This window comes from Moschus berezovskii, chromosome 3, assembly GCF_049115385.1.
Source record: "Moschus berezovskii isolate FMDL1 chromosome 3, NW_MosBer_1.0, whole genome shotgun sequence".
Classification (NCBI taxonomy): Eukaryota; Metazoa; Chordata; class Mammalia; order Artiodactyla; family Moschidae; genus Moschus; species Moschus berezovskii.
Window position 1 is genome coordinate 78,005,617 of NC_142462.1, and position 24,671 is coordinate 78,030,287.

General features: G+C 51.0%; 3 protein-coding genes and 1 long non-coding RNA gene across 5 annotated transcripts; 3 read left to right on the forward strand and 1 right to left on the reverse strand.

The window, feature by feature from the left end:
• Positions 1-108: 108 nt before the first annotated feature.
• On the reverse strand, positions 109-2,653 carry LOC129552517 (uncharacterized). The gene is made up of 3 exons (XR_008685253.2): positions 2,605-2,653; positions 1,144-1,252; positions 109-580 (listed from the first exon to the last, which is right to left on the reverse strand). It is a non-coding gene; the product is annotated as an uncharacterized LOC129552517 (long non-coding RNA).
• Positions 574-7,157, forward strand: HOXA6 (homeobox A6). Its single transcript, XM_055420984.2, has 2 exons — positions 574-5,524; positions 6,898-7,157. The coding sequence occupies exons 1-2, from the start codon at positions 5,083-5,085 to the stop codon at positions 7,155-7,157; spliced, it is 702 nt and encodes a 233-aa protein (XP_055276959.1). The 5' UTR covers positions 574-5,082.
• A 1,702-nt stretch (positions 7,158-8,859) lies between these two features.
• Positions 8,860-12,787, forward strand: HOXA5 (homeobox A5). Of its 2 annotated transcripts, XR_016037043.1 has the most exons (3): positions 8,860-9,754; positions 10,758-11,069; positions 12,650-12,787. XR_016037043.1 is itself a non-coding variant. In XM_055420976.2 (2 exons), the coding sequence occupies exons 1-2, from the start codon at positions 8,860-8,862 to the stop codon at positions 11,006-11,008; spliced, it is 1,146 nt and encodes a 381-aa protein (XP_055276951.1). In that variant the 3' UTR covers positions 11,009-12,626. The 2 variants fall into 2 exon arrangements, 1 of the variants encoding a protein (XP_055276951.1); XM_055420976.2 differs by lacking the exon at positions 12,650-12,787 and having other exon boundaries at positions 10,758-12,626.
• Positions 12,788-21,920: 9,133 nt separating this feature from the next.
• HOXA4 (homeobox A4) lies at positions 21,921-24,179 on the forward strand. The gene is made up of 2 exons (XM_055420980.2): positions 21,921-22,589; positions 23,143-24,179. The coding sequence occupies exons 1-2, from the start codon at positions 21,977-21,979 to the stop codon at positions 23,493-23,495; spliced, it is 966 nt and encodes a 321-aa protein (XP_055276955.1). The 5' UTR covers positions 21,921-21,976; the 3' UTR covers positions 23,496-24,179.
• The last annotated feature ends 492 nt before the right edge of the window (positions 24,180-24,671 follow it).

The window sequence follows — 24,671 nt, forward strand, 5'->3', positions numbered from 1 at the left end:
TTGGGTTGGACCCGCTTCTTATTACTCTTTTAATAACCCCCCGGCACAACAGGGTCTGTAAAACCTGCGGCCCGAAGTCGGGGCCGCCTCGGTGGTAAGATGGCGCCGGTGTAGGAGCTGCCTTCTCTTAGTGATGGGGAAAGGGTCATAAATCCGTTGTTGTTTATGAAAATTTACAACTTTGCAATACAACTTTATGAGTTGTTCGGCCCTTCCATTGGCCGCTGTCGGTCATGTGGATGGGAACCGTGAACATGAACTTTTTTATAATTTCCCTTGCGAGAATAGAGCCGCATTCTTTTGCTCCGCTCCGTCCTGCCTGCTTCGGAGCTCAGCCTTCCAGCCAGGCTCGGCTGTGCTTTGTCCGGCGATGGCGAGCGAGACGAGGCCCCGGCCCGGCCCGGCCCGGCCGCTCCCGCTGGAGGTGGGGTGTGCCCAGTTCCCGGCGCCGCGGCGGCCGCTTTGCAACTCGCAACCTGGCTAATTTCCTGCGTCCTCCAGCACCACGAAGGACAATTCGTCTCCCCGGGCTGCCCAAGCGACAGCTGTCAGAGGGACTGGAGCTTCTGGGAACAGCCATCTGAAGGTGAGACAAGTGGAGAGATAGGAGCAAAGGCGGTGAGAAGGCAGCGGGCGCAGGCGGCTTTGGGAGAGGGCACCCCAGGGCGGCACTGACCTAGCCGCCTCCCACCCATTCACACACGCACCCCCATCACACACCACAGTTCCCACACGACAGCGCACACACACACACACTCCCTCCCGCTCCTTTCCCGGGAGTGCTCACCTTGGCAGTCAGTGCCCTCCTTCCTGCCATGCCATAGCTCCCTGGCACGGGGCAGCAGCAACTGAGGGCTTCTCTCTCCCCTTCCCCAGCGACCTCGCAGAGCCCCCCAGAAGGAAGTGACCCTGCACCCTGCGTTCCCCGCCAGACTCCCGGGTTTGGATTTTTTTTTCATTCATGACCCAATTGGCAGGATTGAATCCCCCCAATAACTGGAGACAGTTCCCGAGGTGGGAAGATGGTAAGAGAGGAAGGCGAAGTGAATTCATCGACAGGCGTTTTTATCACAGTACCTTCTATTCCTTGGGAAGCGGTTTCTAGAGAGTAAAGGTAGAATAAGCAAAAAACCAAAAACTTACTAATTCAGCCAGAGTCCTCTGCTGAGTGCTTGCTTCGCTTCGCCTGGTTTTCCGATGAGAGAGATGTCTGGAGCGCGCGGGGAGAGGGAACAGGTTCGTGGGTGGAATTCTGTGTTGAAGGAGAGGATGGGGTTAATTGTTGGGTGTTGCTTGGCGGGAAGTTTCGGTGCAGAGGATGTAGTGGTGTTATTGTGAGTGGCAGGGGCCGCAGCTAAGGTTGAAGGAAGGACACAAACCGAGTCTGGGCGATAGGGGGACACCCCCCGCCCCAACCACCTCGGCGAAGCGGGCTGACTGGCGACGGCGCTCCGCATCTCCTGAGAGAGCCGGGAGAGGACTGTGCAGCCGCCTGGGAGGAGGCGCGGAGGGTGCGGCGGGCATGGGCTTGAAGGAGCGCGGTGGCGCAGAGCTGACTTGGCCTAGGTGAACCTTGGCTAGATTTGTCCCGGTAGCTTCCTGGGACAGCGAAATGACCCTGCGGTTCTGGGCCTGAGTTCTTTTTGTTTGTTTGTTTGATTTTGGTGGTTATTGTTTTCCCCACCTTAAGATGATGCCTTGGTATGCATTCGATACTTGAGAAGGGTCTGTGGACGTTGGGGACTTCCACTCGCGCCGGGGGTGGGGCGGGATGCGCTGGGGCGGCTAAAGCGGCGTATTTGCATCGCGGGGCCGTGGGCTGCCTGACTGCGGCTGCCGCGGGCAGATAATTTATTGCGACCGCGCCGGGCGCTCGCTGCTGCCACGCTGTGGCCGTCTCCGGAACCGACACCAGTAGCAGCCCCGCGTCCTGCAGCCTGGCGCGACTGCTGCGCGGGCCCCTCAGAGATTTCCAAGCAACCCTAGGAGAGGGGGGCGAGGGAGGACCTGAAGGGCGGCCTCCCAGGGCCTGACTGGCCGGGAACCTCCCCCGCCTTGACCGCCCTTGACGGGAGCTGGACGCCTGACTAGACTCGGGTCCTGCTCCCACCCAGCAACCATGGAGACTGGTCGCACAGGCCGCCTGGCACGTCATGGCTGCTTCTCTCCAAACTGCGCGTTCCAAGGCGCCCCGGGGGCGCACGCTGGTTTGGGAAACGCGCCCGCTTTGGGATTTAGAAATTGGAGCTATCATTCGTAGTCCTGGCCTGCAGGCCTGGCTGGCTCTGAGGAGGACTATGGCAAGGAAGGCGGGCTTTGGCTCCACGCGAGGGCCTGTGAGAGGCAGAGGCCGCACCTCTGTGCTATGGGCTCTGGCCTGGGCCAGCGAGCCCAGTGGACGCGGGGGCCCTCAAGGAGCACCCCCGCACGACAGCAGGCCTCCCTCCACACCCGCGGAGGTCGAGGAGCTCAGTGGGCAGCCCAGGGAAAGGGCGAAGTGTGAGGCTCTGCTCACCATCCCGTCCGCCTTGAAGAGCAGCTGAAAGGTAAGTGGGTTTTCTGTGTGGCTTTGACCGAGGAAAGAGCCCTGGTGGCCATTCTCACCTTCCCAGGAGAGGCTCCCTCCAGCGTCTGGGGCTTCTGTTCTTGCCTGAAAGGAGCGCGCTCTCTCTCTTTATATATATATGCAGCTAATGCTGGTTGGAGAAATAAATTGGGCAGCTGCCAACATGATATGTACCAGCCTTGGCTAACACCTAGAGAATTCAGTGTAATATATTTTTTCCATCTTAGTGCCTATAGAAGCTAGAAATACGCTGTTTTCGCTGTTAGCTGACAGATCAAATATTTTGTTGACTGAAACAATGATTAGATCAAGAATCCAGGTCAAACCATAACATATACTAATAATAGTAGTAAATTGCCCCCAGCCCCAACACTATGTGGAACCTAGAGGAATAAAGCAGAAATGATGAATATAAACATTTATCAACATCTCCAAATGATTATTTTTATCTTGATAACTTGCTCGAAATCACTGTCATCTGATGGCGTTTAAAGAACAACTCAAACATTTTCTTCTAACACAGCTTTTTAAAAATCCCTTTAAAAATTTCGACTCTCAGGTTTTAATTTTCACCTATCAGATCCTTTTCCTAAAGAAATTTGAGGGCAAGTTAAAATTATATCCTCTCCTACCAGGCTCTTATTTATATATACAAAAGAGAAACTTTCCCAGGTTCAACTGATTGGGGCCCAGGCAGAAGGCTTCTGGGTGCAGCCCCCATTCAGTAGGCAGCAGCTAATTTCAAGGATGCACCATAGTCTCTGGGGAGGCCAATCAGAACCCAGTCTTTTCTCAAATTTTTTTCCTTGGGGGAAGTGAGGGGAAAAAATTGAAAAGCAAGGAAGAGATTAAGGAAGTCGTTGCCAGATTCCTAGGGGGCACTTGCTACCCCCCAAGTTCTGAACTCCATCAGCCTGCATTCACCAGTTTTACAGATCTTATAAACACCCTCCAGAAATTCAACCAAATCATATAAATAAGTCTTTCTTCAAGCTCCACAGAATTGAGGACTTTAAAGCTAATTCAAGGGTTTTACAAGCCTAACAAATACAGTTGTAAAAATGCCGTTGGAATGATACCACATTTTACAAAATGAGATTGATCTATGCGCTGTAAAAGTCAGCTATCTTGAAGGCACAGCTCTCAGGGAAGAGAGCACAGCCCAGGACAGGCTTTTCATGTCCTGTCTGGGGAAGGCCAGGCTGCGACTGTGGTAAACGCAATTCAGATAATTTCTGGAGCTGGGGAGACAACTGTTTCTGGTTCTGGAGCCACAGTGGGTGGCGGGTTCCCCCAAAGTCCCAGAAAAGGCAGGAAAAGGGGATATTCCAGGACAGTGCCCTTTGGACAGGTGACCCAGAAACCAAGCACATTCGTTATTGCCACCGCCTTGGGCCAGCAGAGCTGCCCTCTCTGCTGGATTGAGCCAGGCACCCTGGGTCACTAGCACCTCTGAAATGAGGGCAGAGATTCCACATCTGGATCTGTCTCATCTCTGCCACCCAGCCCGGAGCGGGAGAGGGGAGCTGGTCCTAGGGCTGGCTTTGGAACTCAGTCTCACAGCTATTCCTCTGTAGATTCCTTTCTTGTTGAAACCAGTGGTTTCCAGCCTCTGCGTTCCTGGGTTCAGAGGCAGCCAGAGCGGGGCTCACAGCTTGTGTGTGTGTGTGTGCCTGCGTGTGCGTGTGCTTTGAGGCCAGGCAATAGCTGGTCATTGTAAGGAGGCCTCTCGAGACTCAAAGGAGACGTTGTACGTGGGAGTAGGGGGCCGGCAGGGGAAGAGACTAGCCTGTCGAGGTGAGCCTTTCCCTTTGGTGGCGAGGCCCAGGCCCTTGTTGGAAGTGGGGAAAGAGAGAAGGAGATGATGCACCGATTTCTAAGGCATAGGAGAGAAGAATTGGGGCGAAGGTCTGGTTTCTCAGATTCCTTCTCCATCTCGGAAACCCGCACCCACGGGGAGAGGAGTGCGGGGGGAGGGGCAAACTCAGGGCCCTGCCAGTAGGGCAGGCCCGCCCGGAGTAGAGCCATCCTTGTCACCGCCCCTCCCGGCGTGGGGCTGTCAGGTTTCCTGTTTGGAGAGAAAAACCAGCAAAATCCAACAAGGCAAAAGGGAAGGAGGAAAGAGCGGGCCTGTTTGGGCCTTTGCGGCGGCCGGGACACCAGTGCCCCTACCACGGGCCGATCCGTACGCCCCTGCCCGGGCTGTGCCCGCCGCCGGCATTGGGGGAGAGAGCCGGGCGGGTTGGTTGTGCGCGCCCATCAATCTGCCGGGCGGGCGGGCGGCGGGCGGGCGGACTGGGGGCTGTTTGTAACTTTGCTGCCTCGGTCGCCGCGGTCCCCGGGGAGCGGGCTCCGGCGCTCGCTCCCATTGGCCGCCGCCGCGTCAGCTGGTGCGATTTGCTGCTGTCGCTTTTGGCGTTCGGCCATCCAGAAACAAACCAGTTCGATGACTACTAATAGTTATAGCCAGATGTACTAATACACAACAAATCACAGTCCTGCAGAGGGGCGCGCAAATGAGTTCCTATTTTGTGAATCCCACTTTCCCCGGGAGCCTGCCCAGCGGCCAGGACTCCTTCCTGGGCCAGCTGCCCCTCTATCCGGCCGGCTATGACGCGCTGAGGCCCTTCCCGGCCTCGTACGGGGCGTCGAGCCTCCCGGACAAGACGTACACCTCACCTTGTTTCTACCAACAGTCCAACTCGGTCCTGGCCTGCAACCGGGCATCCTACGAGTACGGGGCCTCGTGTTTCTATTCTGATAAGGACCTCAGTGGCGTCTCGCCCTCGGGCAGTGGCAAACAGAGGGGCCCCGGGGACTACCTGCACTTTTCTCCCGAGCAGCAGTACAAACCCGACAGCAGCAGCGTGCCGGGCAAAGCCCTCCATGAGGAAGGCACCGACCGGAAGTACACGAGCCCTGTTTACCCCTGGATGCAGCGGATGAACTCCTGCGCGGGTAAGGTGTTTCCCTGCAGCCCCTCAAAGAGAGTGGAGGGAGAGGGGGAAGGAGGCAGGGAAAGAAGGAAGGAGGGAGGAGACAGAGTAGAAAGAGGACATAGAAAGAAAGGAGGAAAGAATGAACAAAGTTTCTTTGGTTTTTAAAAAAGAGGGTTGTTTTTTTTTTAAATAAAAACCCCAACCCATTCCCAATGGGACAATCAAGCTGTGAAAGAGTGAAGGCAGGGCACTAGTGCCCATGTAAGGTGACACCTTAGGGGAGCGTGTGTGGGGGTCACTCCATGCTATGTGAGACCCAGTGACAGGGGCAATCTGAAGAGAGAGCAAGGCTGGATGGGAGAGTGTGCCTGCCCACCCTGCACCCTGGCAACACCCTGCCCAGTCCCCCCAGTTGTGATGGCCTTCTGCACCCGTCCTGAGAACGCCTCTTTCCCTCACTGTCTCCTCACCTTTCTGCCCTTCAGAAACCCATCTAGAAAGAGGCCCTCATTTGGCCCCTTGCAGTGTCTCCCCAAAGCCTTGGAGGGCCACATCTCCGGCCTCAGGATTTTTCTGCTCTCTCCTCCCTCCCCTCCTCCCCCCTCCACTCAACTGCTCACTCACAGCCAACTTCTGCCTCCTTCTGAGGCCCTGCCTGAGTCTCACACACCCAACTTGGGGGGAGCCCCCAACCCATGGGTCTTTTTGGCATCAGAATAGATAGCCCATCACAGCCCTACATTCTAGAAGCCCCAGATGGCCCATATCTCCATCTCTTTGCCTCTGATTTCCAAAAACTCCACAGGGAATTCTTGGAGAAGGACAGAGCCTAATGCGGATTTTAAAATTTACAGTCTTTTGCTTTAAAATTCACTTGTGTTTTCAAGAGCTCTGCTTTTCTCAGAATGGCCATACAATGGGAAGGCATTTACAAAGATCTAAGAGGACTGACCGTTTAAAATTTTCCAAAAAGTATGTTGTGTCCTGAAGTGCTGACCACAGTAATAACTCCACAGAGGTCGGTGTGTGAATTCGGAGTGTGTACCCTACTCACAGGGTTCCATACCCATCATTTCCAGACACACACACTGTACGCCCACAAACCAGACTTAGGTGCCCAGATTTAAGAATGCTGTTCTATTATTTTTTCTTGTAATATTTTTACTGAGCAGTGTTTGCAAAAACCATCATTTCCCACCCCAAGTCGTTTTAGGTGGAAAATATCTCGCTTGGTATGAAATAATCTTCTCCCATCCAGTCCGCTTTCGGGCCCCAGACATAGTGGGAGAGGCGTGTGGTTTCCAGCCCCGAGGCCAGGGCGCGGGGCTCAGGGCTGACTGGTCAGGCTGCCTGGATCCTGGCTTACTGGCGTCCGGCCATTTCTGCCCGCAGGTGCTGTGTATGGGAGTCACGGGCGCCGGGGCCGCCAGACCTACACGCGCTACCAGACGCTGGAGCTGGAGAAGGAGTTCCACTTCAACCGCTACCTGACGCGGCGCCGCCGCATCGAAATAGCTAACTCGCTCTGCCTCACCGAGCGCCAGATCAAGATCTGGTTCCAGAACCGCCGCATGAAGTGGAAAAAGGAAAATAAACTCATCAATTCCACACAACCCAGCGGGGAGGACGCTGAGGCAAAGGCGGGCGAATAGACGCCTGGGCAGGGACCAGGCCCGCGCCGCAACCTCCCTTGGCTTTGCCCCCTTGCCTTCGCCTGCTCCCCAACTTTTCTTCCTGCCTGCTCTCATCCGGGGGCTTTCGAAGCTTCAGGGGAGCCTGGCACTTTGCAAACGCCTGAGCATTTATTTCTTACAAGGAGAAAAAAAAAAATTCCACACAGCCAATCCCAGTGGTAGAGCGAGGCGCACTGCACACCCAAGTCCCGATCTCCCAGGCTTCCCAAGCCGGATCCGGATCTCCGGGCCCGCCCCGAATCCGTCCCCGGCTCTTGTATTAGCGCCTCTGCACGCCCCTGAGCCTGGGTCGCGGGATTGCTGGAGAGGAAAGAACCCGGGAACCGAGCCCGTTTTGGTGTCTGGGCGTTTCCGCCTCAGTTCCTCGCCACCAAGTCCCAGAGATCTTGATCACCAAATCAACCCCGATCACTGGGAAGAGGGGGCCTAAAGTCTGGGGCCCCAGCTCTGCCGTGGCCTTCCAGGCCGTCCCCAGACAGGAAGACGCGCCAGGAACAAAGGGGGACCGAGAGAGCCTTGTCTCTCAGCCCCGCGCGCAACCGTCCGTGGAAAAGAAGCAGCCTCAGCCCATTCGAGCCAACCTGGGCACGGGTGGAACTTCACAGCCCTGGAAGCGACTGGGCTCCCCGAAGGCTCTGAGCTCCGGATTCCGGCTCCCCGCCTCCGACAGCGCCGGCGCTGCCACCATAACAGCTTTCGGAACCTAAGGAGACGGCCCAGAGCCATGGGAGCAGCGAGAGTCCTGGTTTTCAAACGTGCCAGGGGCGCCTGAGATGCCTGGCCTCCAGCGGGGAGACTCCTCCGCCTCGCCTTTAGGCTATATTTGTGATTTACTTTCGTCTCTCAGAACCCAGAAAGATAACCACGGAGGTACTAGGCACTGCCACAAAATGCTTTCATTAGCGCCCTCATTTTACTCCTGGAAGTCTAAGCAAGACCCTAATAATTCGGCCCACGTATCCCCAGCCCCAGACAGCTTCTGTGGCTGTGAGGAACCTGGGCCCACTCTCTGGGTTCACCGAGAACCCTCCGACTTGGGGCCCGGTTGGCTGGAGGAAAGGGACTGGGTGGTGAAGATTCTCCAAGCTGGATACTCAAAGCAAATCAAATAGCAAACTAATGACAGGAGAACCATATTTACACGCAAGAAAAATCGACTCTGGTTATAAAAGTGTATGGAATTTGACCTCGCCTCGGAGAAATACTACACAAAAGCTATCTTTAATAGACGTCTGTCATTTAAGAGCGTCAGGGACACTGCCCCTCACGCGCTCGAAAAAACAGAGCCATAATTGTAACTGCTGCTGCGGGTAGGATTTATTTCTCCAATTGGCTAAATGGCCTCCCCCCTCCTTCCCCGAAGGTGATATCTGTATTTTCAAATTTCAGAGCTGTCGGCACGACGGGCAGAACCGACCCCAATCTCGCCACAAAAATCAGAGGGGCTACACAGCGGGGAAATAAAGTTGTTGTAAATAAAATTCAAGTCACCATCTTCCCCCAGTCCTCTGCATCCTCGCCGGGCACGCGATCGGCAGCTGACGGCCTCACAATTGGTACATCCTAATGGAACTGCGAGGGAAATGCAATAATTTTGCCATAATGGGCTGTAACCTCAATTCGACCCCGGCCCTCGCAGCCCTGGGTCGGAAGCGGAGCGATGCGCTCTACCTCCAGCGGGTGGCGCTCGAGTCCAACTGAACGACGGCGGCGGGCGGCGGGCACGCGCCTGGGGCGCGCGCGCCACCCCTCTTGCCTCCACCCAACTCCCCCATTAGTGCACGAGTTTACCTCTAGAGGTCATCAGGCAGGATTTACGACTGGACAACAAAAGCACGTGATTCGAAGTCGTACCCCATATTTGGGTGCCTACGTAGGAGGGAACCAAGTACATGTCCCAGTCATTTCCATAATTCATCATAAATTGTGCAAGGGTGCTATAGACGCACAAACGACCGCGAGCCACAAATCAAGCACACATATCAAAAAACAAATGAGCTCTTATTTTGTAAACTCATTTTGCGGTCGCTATCCAAATGGCCCGGACTACCAGTTGCATAATTATGGAGATCATAGTTCCGTGAGCGAGCAATTCAGGGACTCGGCGAGCATGCACTCCGGCAGGTACGGCTACGGCTACAATGGCATGGATCTCAGCGTCGGCCGCTCGGGCTCCGGCCACTTTGGCTCCGGGGAGCGCGCCCGCAGCTACGCGGCCGGCGCCAGCGCGGCGCCCGCCGAGCCCAGGTACAGCCAGCCGGCCACGTCCACGCACTCGCCTCCGCCCGACCCGCTTCCCTGCTCCGCCGTGGCCCCTTCGCCCGGCAGCGACAGTCACCACGGCGGGAAAAACTCCCTGGGCAACTCCAGCGGCGCCTCGGCCAACGCCGGCAGCACCCACATCAGCAGCAGAGAGGGGGTTGGCACGGCGTCCGGAGCCGAGGAGGACGCCCCCGCCAGCAGCGAGCAGGCGAGCGCGCAGAGCGAGCCGAGCCCGGCGCCGCCCGCCCAACCCCAGATCTACCCCTGGATGCGCAAGCTGCACATAAGTCATGGTAAAGCCAGCCTTTTCCTAAATCCAGCCGCGGGGGTGCGACTCTCGGTCCTCCTCGCATCTCCTTTACCGCCCTCTCCCTCCCGGTCTCTCCTGGTTTCCCTTCTCCCAGCCCGGTGGAGCCTCTCCCCGCCGTTCTTCTTCCCCTGCCTGCCTTCTTCCTCCTTCTCTTTGCAGCGCTGGGCGCTCACGAATGGGGGTTGGGGGAAAAGGGGCCGTTGGCCAGGCAAGTTTAGACGTTGAAAGAGGGGGAAAAGGAAAAAAAAACATATCGAACCCCAGCGCCTCGGAACGCGCTGACGGGTCAGGCGAGTCGAGCAGGGAGTAGAGGGGTAGAGGATGGCAGTAGGGGCCGTGAATCGGGCTTGTCAGGGCGGATAATTTATGAGGAGGGCTACGCTGGGGAAACAGCGTTACTAATTAGAGTCCCCGAAAAGGGGCTTGTGGGGGGGAATCATCGAGGCGAGAGCTGGCGATATTCTGAAGTTTGGGCTCAGAAGGAAGAGCAGGAAAGGAAAGGGAAGAAAAAGGAAAAAAAAAAAAAAAAAAGCAGGCGCCCCAAGCGTGCAGGCTGGAACAGGAGGCGCCTCGCGGGGCTGGAACTTTGAGGGTGACCTGGAGGCCACTTGGGCGCACAGAAAAGGGCCTTGCTTTGGTGGGTATCTGAGTGTCGGGCAGCCTGAGAGGGCTGTGCCCTGCCTCGGGACTCCAGAGGCAGGTCCAAAGGGCAAGAGAGGGACGGGGGAAAGCCGGGTGATACTCCGGGGAGCGGCTTCAACCTCGGATGGGCCGATTGTTCCCAGAGTCCAAACCGTATTGTTTTCTCTCTAGGAAGGAAGACGGAAGGAAATTCGGGAGGGGTGGGCGGGCGGGCGAGGAGGGAGGACTTGTTGAGCTTTTCTCCCCTGTTCCCTGTCCAGGACCCTGGCAGTTCCAGCTGGCGGACTTTTTGATAGCCAGAGGCTGAGGAGTGGGTGGCTAAACCGCTGACTTTTCTGTTGCAGACAACATAGGCGGCCCGGAAGGCAAAAGGGCCCGAACGGCCTACACGCGCTACCAGACCCTGGAGCTGGAGAAGGAGTTCCACTTCAACCGCTACCTGACCCGCCGAAGAAGGATTGAAATAGCACATGCTCTTTGCCTCTCGGAGAGACAAATTAAAATCTGGTTCCAAAACCGGAGAATGAAGTGGAAAAAAGATAATAAGCTGAAAAGCATGAGCATGGCGGCGGCGGGAGGGGCCTTCCGCCCCTGAGTATTTGAGCGTTTAAAGTACTGAGCAGTATTAGCGGATCCCGCGTAGTGTCAGTACTAAGGTGACTTTCTGAAATTCCCTTGTGTTCCTTCTGTGAAGAAGCCCTGTTCTCGTTGCTCTAATTCATCTTTTAATCATGAGCCTGTTTATTGCCATTATAGCGCCTGTATAAGTAGATATGCTTTCTGTTCATCTCTTTGTCCTGAATGGCTTTGTCTTGAAAAAAAAATAGATGTTTTAACTTATTTATATGAAGCAAGCTGTGTTACTTGAAGTAACTATAACAAAAAAGAAAAGAGAAAAAAACACACAAAAAGTCCCCCTTCGACCTCGTTTAGTGCCAATGTTGTGTGTTGCACTCCAGTTGTTTAACTGTGCATGTGAGTGGAAGTGTCCCTGTCTCAATAGCTCCAAGCTGTTAAAGATATTTTTATTCAAACTACCTATATTCTTTGTGTAATTAATGCTGTTGTAGAGGTGACTTGATGAGACACAACTTAACTTGTTCGACGTGTAGTGACTAGTGAATCTGTGACGAAAACTGTGACTCTGAGCGGTGTGTCCCTGCGTGCCTTTGTAGGACCCTTTGCACGAACTCTGGAAGTGGCTCTTATAAGCGCAGCTTCAGTGATGTATGTTTTTGTGAACAAAGTTACAAATATTGTCCAAGTCTGGCTGTTAAAGCAAACTGTGATCAGCTTTTTTTTTTTTTTTTGGTATTTGTTTTTAAGGAAAAAATACTGACTGGAAACAAAAAATAAACTTTCTATTGTAAGTTCTCTTGGTCTGGTTTGTGCCAAATAGCAAGCGGCTCTTTCTGCTCTTCTGTCTGTCTGTTTGATGCGGGGAGGCAGTGAGTCTGTGGCTACCTGAGCAGCCTGCTTGTGCAAGGGGACCTCAAACCAGCAGCCTGACCCGCGGCCTCCCTAACTCTGACCCAGCAGAGAGTTCAGGGCAGGAGGTAGAAAAGCCTTAGGTGCTTGCAAAGCCTGAGTTTAACCTGCCCATTTCTGAGGAAACCAAGTTAACTGGCTGGGTACAAAAAAAAAAAAAAAAAGGAGAAAAAGTCCAGGGCTTTGTTAGCGGCCCTCAGGGGCCCACACAGTTGCTGCCTCTCTCTGAAGGCCATCCTAGGCCTCCACTTGCTGAAAAGGCTGATGTGTCAAGTTGTGGCCCCCAGACCCTCTACCCCTAAACCACCCAGGCACCCTTTTCCACTCCTCGCCCTCCTGAACCCAGTTGGCTTCTTTTGCTACAATTAATTTGCTACAAATGGAAGGTACTTACCCCATCCTAGCTTGAGTGGGAAACTCCTCAGAGCAGCTTAAGCAGCAACTAGAGATTTGCACATTTACTGACTGCTTACACTGATGCCGTCTTTCCTTTTAAAAGTTATAAAACAGTAAACTTTATAAGCCCCAGTTCCGGCTATATGACATTTGGGTGCCAAATGAATAGGGTTTTGTCTATGAATTAGATCGTAAAATCATCCATAGCACAGACAGATCGGCTCACTGGCTATAAAACGTCACGTGGGGCCATTAAAGTAAGTTTTATGGTTTTGGGGAGTTGACATCCAACATTATATACCACATAACATATAATCTCACTGACGCTGGACTCCATTTGACTCTTTTGCAGGCTACGTGTGCCGCCTGGTCATTCAAATTGTCAATTTTAGGTCCAGAAGTGTCCAAACCACAAGTTCTCAAAACTCTCTGAAAAATGGCTACCTCCGAGTTAAGGTAAGCTCGTCCCCTGAGCGCTTTCAAGTTTATTTGTACTCTGAAAACTTTCTTTCTCCATCTTTCTTTCTCTCTCTGGTTCAGTAACTCTGGGGTTGCCTCAGAATTCCAAACGGGAGAGCAGACTTTCCCTCGGCTCAAATGAGCAGCGCCAGGAGCTAGCGTCGGAGGCACCACGGTGCAAGGCGCCTGTGGCCGCGCCGCATCCCCAGGCCTAACTTTAATTGCTGCCCCAGCGCGGATGTTAATGACTTCCGCTGATCTCGCCGGCGTGCAAAAAGATGATTTTTGTGTGTGAGTGGGCCTGCATGCGGAGACTGGGCAGGGTCGCCCCATCCCGGGACTGGCCGGCCGGGCTCTGCGGGCTCTGCGGAGCCCTGGGTGGGGGTGGGGGCTGGGAGCCCTGGGGGGCGCGGGCCGCGGGCGCCGAGGCCGCGCTGCGCCGGGGCACGCTGGGGAGTTTGAAAGAAAGGCCCGAGCAGGGCCGAGGAGGACTCTGGCGGGATTCCTTACGGGACTGTGGCAATACGTCTTCGCGGGCCGGGGTCATTTGGCAGCATTGAATCGAGGCAACGGCCTTCGGGGCCGGGTCGCAGGCCGGCTCAGTAGAGCCCGAGGGTGGCAGGGGCCGGCGGGGCACACCTCCAGGCTGGGCCCCAGGGTTGTCAGGCCGAGTCCAGGCCGCGGACACCCGCGGGACGCTGGGGACCGCAGGTCCCCACCTCGGGGGAGGGCTCAGCATCCCCTGCCCCCCCTACCCGGGATGAGGCCCTGAACCTTGTTTGCCTGCACATTCTTTTTATTTCGGTGAGATTGTTCTCACCCGCCTGTGAGTCCGAAGCAATAAACTTTATGGCCGGATTTAACTTTAGTCTTTGAATCCCCAGTCTAAATGAAAGGAGTTACAGCGCTTTCTTTTCTTCCGCCTTGCCTTTCTTCGCCCTCTCTTCTTTCCTTTTCCTCTCCTCCTTTGCAGAATTAAACCATCCAGGCACAGGACCCTCAAAAGGCAATTTAGCCATCTCCCTAGATAACACTTAAGATTACAGAAATTTATTCCCCCTCAATATACAAGCAAACTCTCTGTTGCAAACTGTGCCCTGAAATTTGGGGGGAAATCGAAGTGTCTTCAAGGCCCAACTTAAAAGCCCCCAGAGCCATTAGGTTGTTTTTCCTCACACATCATAAAGGGTAGTTTAGGGGAGAAATTGGTCGTTTGTCAGTAGGAGACTTCCGCCTTTCTTTTGTTAGCTGCTCTTTCTGTTTGATCCCAGGAAATTTACATAATCTATGGTTTCCAAAACAGTTCCCAATATTGCACCAATGGGTGAGATAAATTTTTCCTGGGTACAGTTGCAGCTTGGTCTCAGCCACCCTTTCTGGACCCAACCCCCTACATTCTTCAATGGCAAAGCCATGACTGGGGACCCTGTGGCCTGTCCTGGGTCCTTTCTCTGAATGGGTACCCATAAGGGATTTAGCAGATTTTACCCGTCCTGGATGAAGAACTAAGCCAAATTCCCCAATCCAGAAATGAAACAGAAATTGGGATCTCTGTCTCCAAATGCTTTTCTCCTTAGGGAAATTTTCTGCAAGTGCTGACTGTAAAGTCCTTCAAGTGGAAACATTTAATGTGTAATGTGGAATTTCCACAAATTTTATTGTACAGAGGCCACTTTCACTCAACCTAAGTCCAACAGATGTCCCCAAACTCAGAGGTCCAGAAAGCAAAACCTCAGACGGTTTTTGAAAAATTGAAACCCTCCCATAAGTCCCACTCCTCTTGAGTAGTGGGAAGGCGAATCTCTGAAGTCCTTTCATGTAACCTATTAAAGTGAGCATTGATAGTTCAGCACTTAGGAAGATGGGTCTGTACCTTAGTCAGAACCAGAATATTAACTTAATTTGGGTTTTATTATATTATGTGTTTGTGAGAATTCTGGAGTCTTTGTTCTGCTGCTCTGAGTTTTGGGTTCTTTAATGAAAAACACTGGGTTAAGGTTTTACTTTAGTTACTCATTTGGTGATCCTGCATGAGTGATTTCTTGGTGACTAAAATTAGTGGCAGAAAAAAGAGGGACAGGGCTCCTGACGGGTTCATTTAGGTGACTTGCCTGGAGGAAGTGGCCATACCACTTCCACGATCACTTCCCACCGTGGGATGTGGGAATGGGCAGAAGGGTTCTGGACCAGTATCACACAATATGGGGGAATCTTTCCCATGCATTAAAAAAAAATGAGCTATGAATATTGTCAGCTTGCTTATTTCTATTGTAATTATCATAAAACTTTAGAGTTTAAGAGAGCAGGCCAACGCACATGGGGTTAAACGATTTTAAAAAATACAGCATCCAGTCAGACCTATGTGAGCGGTATTGGAGGAATTTTTTTTCTTCCTATTTTCATAGGAAGCATCATAAAGAGGATGGCTAGTTATCTGCTGGTTTTGTAGATAAAGTTGTTTTTTTCTTGTGCATTCTTTTAGGGTTGTTTTTGCAGAGGAACTTACCTAGGGAAAAAAATCTCTGTCACACTGAGGGCTTTATGAAGACATCTAGCCTCAGCTGATGGCTGCAGTGTCTGTCTGTGATCCTAGCCTTGTAAAAGGAGAAGGCATCCGAAATGTGCTGGGGCCCATTTGTTTCTACAGGCTGAAGAGACAATATTTCCTGAACTATAAATATAATAGGAAGCTTCTGGTCACACTTACTTAGGGGTTTGTTAGGGTTTCCATGGTCTAATTTCACAACACTATGCCAAGATCCCCCCCCAGCTCTTTCCCCCTGCTTCATTGTTGGCATTCTGAGAGAACAACACAGAAATCTCTACTAGAAATGGAGTCATGTTCAGTTGTTGAGATGTGAAGAGTATTATATCCAAGCAATTAATGAGGGGAGAGCAAATTACATCCTGAAAGATAGGCTATTAAAGAGGAAAACAATTCTTTTAGCTTAAAAGATGCCCTTCAAAGCCTCTCTCCCACCTTCACTCTGGAGTCTGTCTGAGGTTTGCCCACCATGGAGAGTACAAAACGTTGTGGGCGCCATCCCTTTGGCTTCTAACGCAGAATGTCTTTCTAGACAATGACAAAACTATACACGGGGCTTCCAGACTGGGCTGAGGGGTCTGCCTAGGCTCCCACCCACATAGGAGAGGGGAGCCACAATCCTAGCCATTCTAAACCCCTGTTTTTCCTGAAAAGAAAGCTGCCATTCCCCCACCAGTTCCCCTCCCCACAAACCGGTCTTTTCAGTAATAATATTTGTTATGAAGGTTATTGGGTAATTATTGCGATTTTGTGAAGCAGTCCTTGCTGGAGGTGAAGTCTGTCATCGCCTAACAAATGACGCCCGTGCAGTTCACTGCCGGGTTAAGTAAATGCAGAGAAGATAAATCTGCACACCCTAGGAATCGCCAGCAGAGCACGCTTTAGTACAAGTTCACAGTCAACTCTCTTGCCTGGGCCAACTCTCCCAACAATTAGGGCTGCGTCTTTATTTTTAAATAAAGGAAAAGTCTCCAGCTTCCATTGCCTGTTTTCTCCCCATCTTCTTTTTTCTTTCACTTTTTGCGAGGGTCCCCTTGAAAAAGTCTTCTGCTCCAAATTTTCCTAGTAAATGTAATGATGAGTGATTTTAAAATAATCTCATTCCTATTTAAGTGATGACAAAAGGAGGCAGGAGGCCGATTCGACAGGAAATACTGTTAAAAACACACAAAACTATCCAATTCGCCCTCTTATTCCAAAAGGCAGTCGCAGAAGCAGGGTGTCCCTGAGCTCCTCCGATTGTGGGGGGCGCTTCCCCTTGAAAGAAGAGGCATAGATTTGTGTATCTTTGTGGTTGTAACTGCAGGTCAAAAAGTTGAGGGTCAAAAGTTTACGTTGTGCAGCACTCTTAGTCATCTGCCCAGACAGAGTTTGATGTCAATGTTAGAGCTGCGATCTTGACTATCAGCACAAAAGATAAAATGGCTCGGAGTGACGCGTGTATCATGGTATGGACTCCAGGTGAACCCTAGTGGTTGAATGACCTCAATTACGAAGGAAAGGATAGAAAATTCCTCTTTTCAAGAGTAATACATGCTGTATTTCATCTTGAATTATCACTCCCATTCTAAGGGAATAGCAGCAGGTAAATAGGCATAGATTATTGAAACACCAACATTTAGATGCTGGAGAATCCAGGAATCTGTGGGTTTGTCTCAAAATAAAAAAGCTGAAAACTCAGTGGACCTTTAAAAAATTATGTAGGAAGTTGCCAGTGTTCCATCATACCTTCAAAGGGAAAAGAATGGAGAAGGAAACTTCCTCTCTTTGAAAACTGTGATGTTGATAGGTATTTTTTTTTCCTTTTTAGTACCTATAATGATCCCTAAAAAGTGTGTGAAAACAAGGGCAAACAAAGGCACTGCTTGCAAAATACATCCTTTGCCATTTTCAAGCACAGAATGCTTTTTTTCTGAAACTTCCACTCACTAAATGCTAAAAGCTGGGAAGGGGAGAAAGGAAGTGGAAACCCTCTACCTCCCCACCAGTGAGAAAATGCTTATTGGTACCAGGAAAATATTCCTGTTGTCAAACGTTTTTCTTTATGCTTATTGTTAACCCTACCCTGAATGGAAGAGAAATGCTACAATTTATGGGTGAATAAACTGTAAATAATATGCCATTTGGAAGGTGGAATCCACAAATGCCAGATCACTTCATGAGACCACTGTGACAGACTTCTGTTCTCAAGAAAATAGTCCTTAAAAATACATTTGGAATAAAAGCTAAGGAGAGGGGAAGCAAGCTAAGGAGGGGGGGGCGGGAGAATAGGCAAGAAAGGGAATAGTGTGTGAGGGAAGCCAACTGGAACCATGCCTTGTGTGTGTGTTGCAGCTGGAGAGGTAAACAATATTTTATTTTTCATGCACCTATATTAACCTTAAGTGCTAGTGCCATTAGCATCTATTTTCTGGGGGACATGGTTTCCTTTTCTATGTATTGATCTTCAAGTAATCTATGAAGGGAAACAGAAGAGAAAGATGAAATTTTTTCCCCTAGGTTTTTCTTTTAACTTTGGAGATAAGCTAATTCAACTACTCAGAATATAGATCTTTGCAGGGACATTTAAGATCATCCCACTATAATCTGGTTGATTGGATTTGCTGGTGTCAGGTACCTTCAGTGGTATAAAGCAAATATTTCCCAAACACTGCCTTCCTGGAAGTAGTCAGATTGTTTCCACTGTGCAATGTGTAAAGTTTTCCCTCTGGCCAAGAGCTTGAAGCCAAATGGGGGTGTGCCAGATGAGAACAGAGGAAAGGGAACAACTGTGGTGACTGCTGTTACAGCAGCGAACGAACACTTCACCACATCTGGGCCAGTGAGGTGAAGAAAGGAGAAAACCCCTGTATTCCTCACAAAGACAATTATGTGTCTCTTCGAGAACACCTTGTTATTGGTTAAAAACGTGCCACACCTTAGGAACATGTCAGCTTCAATAATCACAGACACCTCTTAGCTTGTTTTTCAAGTCAAAGAAAAGGTACCTGCTGCAGAAGTTATCGCTTTTAGAGTGCTTACTTTTTTTAATTTGGAGGATTTTAATCTTTAGGCCTCTGACACAACCCTGGTTAAAATTTATATCTAATCCAAATATGAGTTTCATATGCCTTACGCCTGGGTTGTGTTCATTAGTATAAACTACTGTTAAGGAAATTACCCCCCAAACAATTGATTGATCAAATGGCTGATAAAGTACTGCTTCTCCAAAATCCTATGGAGTATAGGTGGGGGGAAGCCCTCAAATGCCACCATCAGGCATTCTGAAATTCAGTTCTCCTGAGCGCTCCAGAGACGTGCTTCAGATAGGGAACAGTCAGTCTGAGGGACTCAAGCTCTAGAGAACAAAGGACAAATACAGTCAATACATTCCATAACGTTTACATTTCCTTTGCTTCCCCCCACCCCCGCCCCCGCCTTGATTTTCCCTGAGAAGGAGTGACCTGGGCAAAGCACCCTGCTCTCTAAAAGGCACTGTATAGACCTTTTAGAAGCGCAAAGTCCAAGGCCGAGGTGAACTTCAGGTCAGCGCGTCTAACAAATATGAAAATGTCGGCTGGTGAAGGGCGCGCCTTGTGATTTAACAAAGACTGTCAATGTGTAAGATTAATAAGAAACAAAATGCACACGGTGTCACTGTTCGGTCACTTTGAAACTTGGGACAGGGTTGCATTCAAGAGGGAAGGCTGTTCCAAATATATTCAAAATAATTCAAATCAAATTCAAACTAAGCTACAAAACACTGCCTCTGTCTCACCCTCCCTCTCCCTCGGACTCCCTTTGCTTTCCTTCTCCATTTGGGATTTGAGGACATGATGAAAAGTTACTTCACTTAATGGGATTTTAAGAAAGCTTTGGTTAGGAATATATGTTATCCCTGCACATGGAAATGAGGAAATATGCTTACCAGTTTCCCAAGAAAAGGATAATGCTTTCACCGTGCTTGGGACTGGAGCCAGTTGGTGTGCGAAGATTAGCATGCTCCCACACTGCTTGATTTCAGGGCATCCCATCTTTTTTCGGGCAAGATTCTGCTGGTAAACTTGTTTATTTATTAACTGAGTTAGTTTCTTCCTGGCTTTACATTGGTGTCTTGAATCTCATGTGAAGGCAAGAGATTTTGTTTGTTTGTTTTTTCAAAAGATTATTTCATTCAGTGGAATGATGCTATGGCTTGCAAAGAGAGATTGTGGAAGGATCAAAAAAGGTACTGAGATTGTTTATTACAGCCATAAATCTTGCAGTAAAATGTCAAAATGTCGGTGTGCGAGATAACACTTGGTGGTCCTGGCTCCGTTTGTGTTTATGATAGGAACCACAAAGACAAGTTACAGGCCTTGGGGGGATTGTGTGTAAGCCCATCTTCCTAAAGGAATAGAGCCACACGAAACACAGGCGCAGTTAACTCGTTTAGGTTAACCGTATACAAAACAGTGCCTGAGCCTCCTTAATACTTTTAAATAGAAACTGGGTAGAAGGTTCTGAGGCTAAACAACATGAATTTTGTATTTAGTGTCTGTAATATTGAACAGACATGGTTAAACCCTAGTCTGATGACATGATGGGGGAGGCAACATTTCCTTGTCAGGTTTTTTCTTCCCTGAAACTCAGTGAGCAGTTTTGCTAATTACTTTATGTATGTATATATTATTCATGTTATATAGTATACATGTGTACATATTACTTTTCCTTGCAGTACAGAGATACTGGTTTAGGTTGTTCTAGCACAGGCTAGATATTTCCCTTGAGTCTAAAGATTACACTCAGTGTTGATTTCTGTCTGTGGCTTAGGTTTCATTTGTAAAAATTTTTAGGATGCCCCATGTCGATGGACAACTCTCTTCAAATGTGGAAAACCTCTTTGTACCACTTCAGGATGACTGCAGCTAGAAAGCTAACATGATCCCTTTTTTAACCTCTTTTCCTAAATTGGTTTAAAGATTAGTCCCATATAATAGGCTTTATGTGGCTAGGCATTAAAGACTATCCATCAAATGGATATATTCCAGCATTTAGTAACTCATATGAGTAACCCAAATAAATGAAGATAGAATTGACATTCCTTTTGAAGTGTCTCCAGGCTTAGGCTATAACTTTCCTTGTCTGCGTTCCAGACTGTTGTGAGAAGGCTGTTTATATTGCTCTTTGAAAAATCAACTAAGGTGCACCAGCTGAAAAATACTTGCTTTGCATGCCAGTATGAAAGTATTTTTAGAATGGTACTTTGCTTTAATCTAGGCTGAAAAGAGGATCTAGGTGTGTCTATTACTCAGAAAAGGAAAGGGAAAGTACATACTTCGAGTAAGGCATCAGTATTTACTTCAAAGATCAACATTAGGTGGAATTAATAAGTAATTTATTTGTTAATAATGGCGTAATTAGTTTACCCATCAAATTTCAATTACCAAATGGCAGGCAACAGTCCTCTCTCTCCACTTTCCAGAGCTACTGACATCGTTAATATGCTAATTTTCAGCAATTCAGAAATTATAGATTATCTTTAAATGTAACTTTAACGTCAGATACAGCCTGGAAAAGCAATACCTGAAGACAAAACAAAATTCTGAGCGGGAAAAGACCCGTCGGCACAATGCCTATGCTATCCTTAGCTTGTTTTTGCTTGGAGATTGTTTTGAAGTAGGAAATCGTTGGTCTCAATGGTGGATTTTGTGAAGGCATCGTCGCTTCTATCTATCCCCACCCTTGGGGCACTTTCTCTCTCACAATCGCACCTACTACATTCGAGCATATTTAATTCTGAATCGACACGTCCATCAAATGAGACGCTATTAGGAAAATTCTGGTTTTTCTTAGGGAAATAACCAAATCAATTCTGCTTCTAAAAGGAAAAAAAAATGCTCATCTGGTTGTATTGGAATAGTCTTGTTTCAAATCTAGGGGCCGATTTCCCTCAGCTGCTTACCCACCCACCCTTTTTGGCTCCTGCCTGACTTCTCAAACAAGGTACAACGGGCGCGGACGCGGTGAGCACGATGTGGGGAAGGAATCAGTTGGTGAGAAAACCGGTCTGTTGGCTTCGTTCGTTTTATTCCGGGGCCAGGATGAAAAACGGAATACCACCCCACCTTGCCTTGGTCCCGACGCCATTCCCTCCCATAGGCGGCCTCGAACTCTGGAGGACTCCAAGTCAAGCTAGGCTGGGGCCCGAGGTCAGCGCTGGGCCGCGGCCGCATGGCTGCCCCGAGGCCTAGGCCAGAGCACGCGTAGGGCTCGGTTCCGGCATGCGAGAGGACCAGAAGCCTGTGGGCCCCGAATTGCCGGCGGGACTCCAAAGTTGGGGGGTTGGAGGACCAAAGCGCCAGCTCCCTCCCTTCGGCTGAAGTGGGACAGCAGCATCCATCACCCGTCCGCGCGCTTCCTGATCCGGGTCCGCGCGCGCGGCGCGCACATTGGCGGGGGCGGGTCACGTGGAGGTAAGGGGCGGGATGCGCGCCGGCCGGGACAGAGGGCGCGCGCGCGCGGGGGGGAGGAGCGCGCCGAACTTCGGTGGCGTAGGCGGCGGAGGGAGGGGGAGGGGTGGGTGCTTGACAGCGGGGGAGGGGAAGGGAGAGGAGGAAGGGGGGATGGGAAACGAGGCAGGAGGGGGAGGGGCCTCGGCGAACCCAGAAAAACGACAACGCGAGAAAAATTAGTATTTTTGCACTTCACAAATTAATGACCATGAGCTCGTTTTTGATAAACTCCAACTACATCGAGCCCAAGTTCCCTCCCTTCGAGGAGTACGCGCAGCACAGCGGCCCGGGCGGCGGAGACGGCGGCCCGGGAGGGGGCCCCGGCTATCAGCAGCCCCCAGCGCCCGCGGCCCAGCACCTGCCGCCGCCGCAGCAGCAGCCCCAGCTCTCCCACGCGGGCGGCAGTCGCGAGCCCCCAGCCTCCTACTACGCGCCTCGGGCCGCCCGCGAGTCCTCCTATCCCGCGGCCGCGCTCTACCCCGCGCACGGGGCGGCCGACACCGCCTACCCCTATGGCTACCGCGGCGGCGCCAGCCCTGGGCAGCCGCCGCAGCCCGAGCAGCCCCCGGCGCACGCCAAGGCTCCTGCGCACGGCCTGCACGCGAGCCACGTCCTGCCGCCTCCTCCCCCGCAGCATCTTGCGGCGGCCCCCGCGCCCCCGCGGCGCTGCGAGGCGGCTCCCGCCACCCCGGGCGTCCCGTCAGGGGGTAGCGCCCCCGCGTGCCCGCTGCTCCTGGCTGACAAGAGCCCGCCGGGCCTGAAGGGCAAGGAGCCCGTGGTGTACCCCTGGATGAAGAAGATCCATGTCAGCGCCGGTACGTGGCGCCGCTGGGGAGGCGCGGAAGGGTGGGCTGGGGCCGAGCCGGGTTCCAGGGTCGGGGCGGGGGTCAGGGGGAGAGGCCCCTAGGGGAAGAGGGCCTCGGGAGGGGAGCACCCAACTGGCCCAAGCCACAGTGAGATGTGGGTGTGTGAGCGCCAGCCAGCCGCCTGATTCCAATGTGAGAACCCTTTTGTACCCGGGGTCCCTTTATCTGGAGATTTACGAGACGACAAACTGTTAGGGCAGTAATTATAGCCCCCATAAATTTAATTGCCCTGGCAGAGGCTTCAGGCCATGTGTCTTTGAAGCTTTTCTTCAGCCCCAATGCCCAGCACTATTCTTTATGGCTCTCGGGTGTTTCCCGTTGTCAATAGCCTGTGAAACATTTTCTTTGCCGTTTTATGTATCTTGCGTGAACTTGGTGTCAGGTTATTATATAATGATGATGTCCAATTGCTCTTCCCCACCCCACCTTCTCTTTCCTCCTCCTTTCCTTCTCCTCCACTCCCTCCTCCTTGGCTTTCTCCTTCGGGGTTATGGGCTTTCAGTCAACCCCGGTTATAATGGAGGGGAGCCCAAGCGCTCCCGAACCGCCTACACCCGGCAGCAGGTCTTGGAGCTGGAGAAAGAGTTCCACTTTAACCGCTACCTGACCCGGCGTCGCCGCATCGAGATCGCCCACACGCTCTGCTTGTCTGAGCGCCAGGTCAAGATCTGGTTTCAGAACCGAAGGATGAAGTGGAAGAAAGATCATAAACTGCCCAACACTAAGATGCGATCCTCCAACTCGGGCTCGGCCTCAGCAGGCCTGCCAGGAAAACCACAAACTCAGAGCCCGCATCCGCATCTTCATCCTCACCCCCACCAGGGCGCCTCCGCACTCACTCCTTCCTCTATGTAATCTTCCAGAGCTCTAGACCAGTTCTGTCCCTCACCTGCTTTTCTTTTCTCTTCTGCCCCTTTTCCCATCCACCCGTCCCCATCTGGACTACAACAGACCCCCAGACAAAGCTCAACTTGAAGAAAAGGATAATAAAAAGATGTTTTTCGGGTAAGAAAGTGTGTGATCTGCTTGCCACTGAAGAGAAGACAATGGCCAGGATGCTGGCTGGTGGAACAACCTGCTGGCTTGGACAAGGCTGCCAGGTTTGGGTACCTGAGAAGGACCACTTGGCATCAGATACTTTTGAGATGGCTGAAGCCAGTCACACAACTCATGTTGACTGGGGACATGTACATTTGTTGCAAGCAGAAGAAAACAGACCCTTTTCCTACGTTCCTTCCCTTCCCTTCCCTCATTACGGCAGCTCATAACAGCTTGTACTGAACTGAATAAATGAGTAGCCACTGTGGACCTCACAAGATTATTTAATTCTCAAAAATGTATAGACCTTGATGGTAGATGTGACACATGTTAGTTTCCCTTCCTTTCATTTATTTAAAATATTGTTATGGAGATATTGTCTTATTCTGAGGCACAATCTTGGAAGGGAGAGTGCATCTAGTCCCGTGTGCGGCTGTACAAATTGTGGTGTGGCTCTGTAGAAAGCCATGTGCTAAGAATAAACTCTGTTTAAAAAACAAATTTCTAAGACATATTTGTGTGTTTCCTACTTTTAATTAAAGAAAAGTTCTCTAATTGAAATGGTTGACCTTTTGTGTAAAAATCCTGTAGATGGTTTGGGTTGCATTCACTTGGACTGACTGCTCACATAATTTGTTCAACTTGAACTGAACTCTTGTCAAGTTTGACCCACTGTGGGAAAAGTTCCAAAGAGCAGGAAAGCTCTTGAGCTCTGAGAGGGCTCCTCTTCTTCCCAAACTTGGCCAGGCTTTCAAGCTTCAAGTCTCTGTAAGGCATAGAAACGTGTCCTTCTCTGCAATGAAAGGTGAAACCGTGCAGTGCTTTGGGCCCACGAGTTTCTGCAGCTGTTCTACATGTTGAACTCTGAGCACACTTGGAAAGAAGTGGTCCCTTTGGTATTTATTGCACCTTCACACTTAATCTGCCTGTTTCCCTGGAGATAAAAAATAGTTTGTGCAAAGAGTTGAGATTGCTTTTTGTCTCTTGGCTGTT